The 3,877-nt window shown below is 43.5% G+C and overlaps 1 protein-coding gene across 1 annotated transcript in view; it reads right to left on the reverse strand.

Moving 5' to 3' along the window:
• Window positions 1-3,877, reverse strand: part of Usp22 (ubiquitin specific peptidase 22) — a 24,093-nt gene that overhangs the window by 18,868 nt on the left and 1,348 nt on the right. The window contains exon 2 of the mRNA XM_031351319.1: window positions 323-455. Within this exon, the coding sequence (XP_031207179.1) occupies window positions 323-455 (133 nt within the window). The remainder of the gene's footprint in view (window positions 1-322; window positions 456-3,877) is intronic.

Below are 3,877 nucleotides of genomic sequence, written 5' to 3' on the forward strand. Positions count from 1 at the left end.
AAAGCAACTTCTGGACATAGTTCTATAATGGGTGTGGAGCAGGAGAATCAGAAGTTTAAGGTTATCTTTAGTCACACAAACAACTCTAACCTCCACGCACTGCATATAACTGACATCAGACAATGCTCAGCTAGCCTTTCATGAACCTGCTTTACTGGAAACCAGGAAAACCCCTTGCTGAAATTTAGCATCAGTTTAAAAAGCTTCAAGCAAATGGTACCAGCCACTTGAGTTCAGTTCCATCACAGTGGGTCTTTTGGAGAGACAGCATGCTCACTCAGAGCCTGTGCCTGTCCCTGTCCCCTGCAGGATGGCACCTTACCCAGGTTGTGCCGCTTCGACTTGGCATGGTCATGGATGTGCTTCTTCGTGAAACAGCCAAAGAAGACACAGTAGAGGCAAGAGTGCAGCCGGTTCAGGTGGATGCCGCAGACATGGCACACACAGGACTTTGCCTGAAATTTAGATAATGAGTTAGGAGCAGTGTGGGAACAACAGGGGTTCCCAAGGGGAAACACGGAGTCCATGCCAAATGATGGAGGAAGGGCAGGGGCTGTCTTCTTAGTCTTAAGACCTTATCACATTCTCCTCAGTCTCCCCAAAGCACTTAGTTTGGCTCAAAACAAGATCAACAAGAGCACAGCTATGACGTCATCACATTCCCACACCCAGTCCTGACTGAGGTTTGAGAATCAAGGCTCTTAAAAAAAATAAATAAAACAACCCAAGAAGAGAGACATCAATCAAAACAATATACAGGAACAAAAGAGAAAAGTCCACTGTCAAGAGAGAGGCCACAGAAACCCAGCGAGGCGGTCATAGCAAATATGAACCCAGTGTGGGCAATCTAAATAGTCACACTACCCAAGCATATGCCAATTTGTAGCACCGCGGGTTAGGTGCAGAAAGAGGAAGAGTTATGGAATGCTCACTGGGCAGCCAGGGCACAATGTGACAGAGACATCAACAGTAAGAATGAATTTATTGCCAGGTGGTGGTGGTACACGCCTTTAATCCCAGCACTTGGGAGGCAGAGGCAGGTGGATTTCTGAGTTCAAGGCTAGCCTGGTCTACAGAGTTCCAGGACAGCCAGGACTACACAGAGAAACCCTGTCTCGAAAAAACAAAAAACAAAACAAAACAAAAAAACAAACATAAACAACAACAACAACAATAAAAAAAAAAAACAGAGGAGAGCAGCCCGTCTCTTCCTGCCAGTCCTCTCATCTTCGTGGGTATCTGCAAAGGCTTTCGTGGCATTTGCTTTGCTGCCTGCCTCTGTATTTTATGTGATAGGAGCACGTGGTGTGTGCTTACTATGTAGCTCCTTTCTCAGTGTTGTGTCTGATTCATGAGACAGATTATAGCCTTTTTTCTGCACAATACTCTGCTGAAGTCTAGGAGGTTTACAGCTTATAAATTCAGTTTAATATGTTCCTTTTATTAAAAAAGGAAACTTACAGTAAGTAATGCCAGAAAACAATTGTCATGTGTTTCTATAATTTTCATTGGTTCATTTTTACCATTCTTTATGTGTGTGTTTGCTTGATGCATGTCTAGTACCAATGTACCACTATGGTCCTGTTTTTTGTTTTGTTTTGCTTTGTTTTGTTTTTTCGAGACAGGATTTCTCTGTATAGCCCCTGGCTGTCCTGGAACTCACTCTGTAGATCAGGCTGGCCTTGAACTCAGAAATCTGCCTGCCTCTGCCTCCCAAGTGCTGGGATTAAAGGCGTGCACCACCACTGCCAGGCTAAGATTTTGGTCCTGTAAAGAGGCAAGAAGAGGGCGTCAGATTCCCTGAAGCTGGAGTTATAGGAAGATGTGAGTTGCCATGTTGTTGGGGATTGAACTCAGGTCCTCTGCAAGAGCAGACAGTACCTTTTTTAACTGTTGTGCCATCTCCAGGTTCAGTTTTACATTCTCTTCTCCAAGTTGTTTAAGAATTGGTTGATGACATCTCAGTAACTATTGCCATTGACCTCCATAAGAAGGGGGGCATAGTCTGTAACTGTAATAATGAACACTGTCCAGGAATAATGAGGGAATACGGCTATCTCATAGGTAGTCCATACTCAAGGCCTGACAGGTATTGTTCCAGATACTAAACTCCCTGAGCTAACCTATAATAATGGTTATATGTAATGATGATGATGGTGATGATGGTGGCTGGGAGCATTCAGTAGGTAGGCCTTCTGGGCACTCTGGATCCAAACCTAATCACAGATTTAGCAAAAAACAAAGAATAACAAAACAAAAAACAAACCAGAGACCTAGTAGTGCAAGTGCATCAGACAGAGCAGAATGTTGCCTTTTGTGGTCGAAGGAGCATCAGAGTGTGAGTTGGAGTATTCAGTGTTATGAGGTTCTGTGCCTACCAGATTTTGGCACATGACATCTGTCCCCTGCCCTCCCCAACCACAGTCTGCAAGGATTTGCTTGTTCTGTGTGTTCTATAGCCTGTGGCACATGTCCTTGCCCATATCTGCATATCTTTGTTACAGAGTGGTGCCATTGTTTTATCTGTTCGTTGACCTGGTAGATACTTGGTGTATTTTGCAGTTTTTGAGTACCATTGTTATTTTGCCTGGTGATGTAGTGTCCAAGGGTGATTTTGTTTAAGTCCGTTTTTGCTGTGAATGGTTACAGAAAATGGGCTTTGTTTTGTCATATGGAATTTTTTTTTTCAAGACAGTGTACAATGTCGCAGGGCGTGTGCAGGTCAGAGAACCATGGAAGCTGGCTCTTATCACGCGTGGGTCCTGGGATTAAACTGCAGTAGTTTAAATCTCCATCTGCGGCGTGTATACTGCCTCTCCCCCATGCATTTGCTCTCATTTTTCTTGAGGGTAACTATTTTGCCTGAGGTGAGATGTTATTTCAGTGCAGTTTTAACCAGCCTTGCTCTGATGGCTGAAGATGAATACCTTTCCAGATATTTACCAGTCATTTGTATTCTTTTTGTTTTCACCACCATGTATGGCTAAACTTTAAAAAGAATCGCTGACTTGTAAAATGAAAACATTCTGAGTCGGAGGGAACTTCAGGAGTGAAGGTCTGTTTACAAGCTGAAACTTGGGCACCTTCAGAGCATAGCGATCTGCCTTCATTTCCCACTTTACTGTAGTCCACCAAAACAACACAACTTCTGAGTGGTGTCCTGGTGTCTGAACTCTCTGCTGTGAAGATCACTTAATAAATAACTTGTAGCACAGTGGAAATTTAAATATTGAGCTAAGCAGTCTTAATTAAAAAGGAAAATTTTCATTTCCTTGTGTGATGCTATACAAAACTAAGAGTCTGAAGAGATGGAGAAAGCAAAACAAAGAAAGAGACAGGGGAGGATGCCTCCATTTAATCCCATGTAAAAATGACTTTACAGCACATCTCAATCCAAGAAGCAACAGAATGGATCAGTGACAGCTCACCTCTGTGATCCCAGGCCTCACAAGGCTGAGACAGGAAGACTGGGTGTTTAAGGTCAGCCTGGACCACATAGAAAGATTCTTGTCTCAAAATACAAAGTAACCCAACTCTAGAATTTTTTTCTTAATCATTTGCTTCTATTACCAAAAAATTTTGCTCCAATCCTAACAGACTCTCTGTTTATAGAACATAAGCTTTTAAAGCCCTAAAAGACTTAAATTGTGGCCACGATTGATTTAAAAGGGAGGAATTTAGGCCGGGGTTGGGGTGGGGGGCGGTTTGCATTCACCTTTAATCCCATCATTCTAGAAGCAGAGGCACGCGGATCTCTGTGAGTTAGAGGCCAGCCTGGTCTACAAATCGAGTTTAAGAGTAAGAACGCTGTCGGGCGGTGGTGGCGCACGCCTTTAGTCCCAGCACTTGGGAGGCAGAGGCAGGCGGATTTCTGAGT

The sequence above is a fragment of the Mastomys coucha genome, unplaced genomic scaffold (genome assembly GCF_008632895.1).
Source record: "Mastomys coucha isolate ucsf_1 unplaced genomic scaffold, UCSF_Mcou_1 pScaffold5, whole genome shotgun sequence".
Lineage (NCBI taxonomy): Eukaryota > Metazoa > Chordata > Mammalia > Rodentia > Muridae > Mastomys > Mastomys coucha.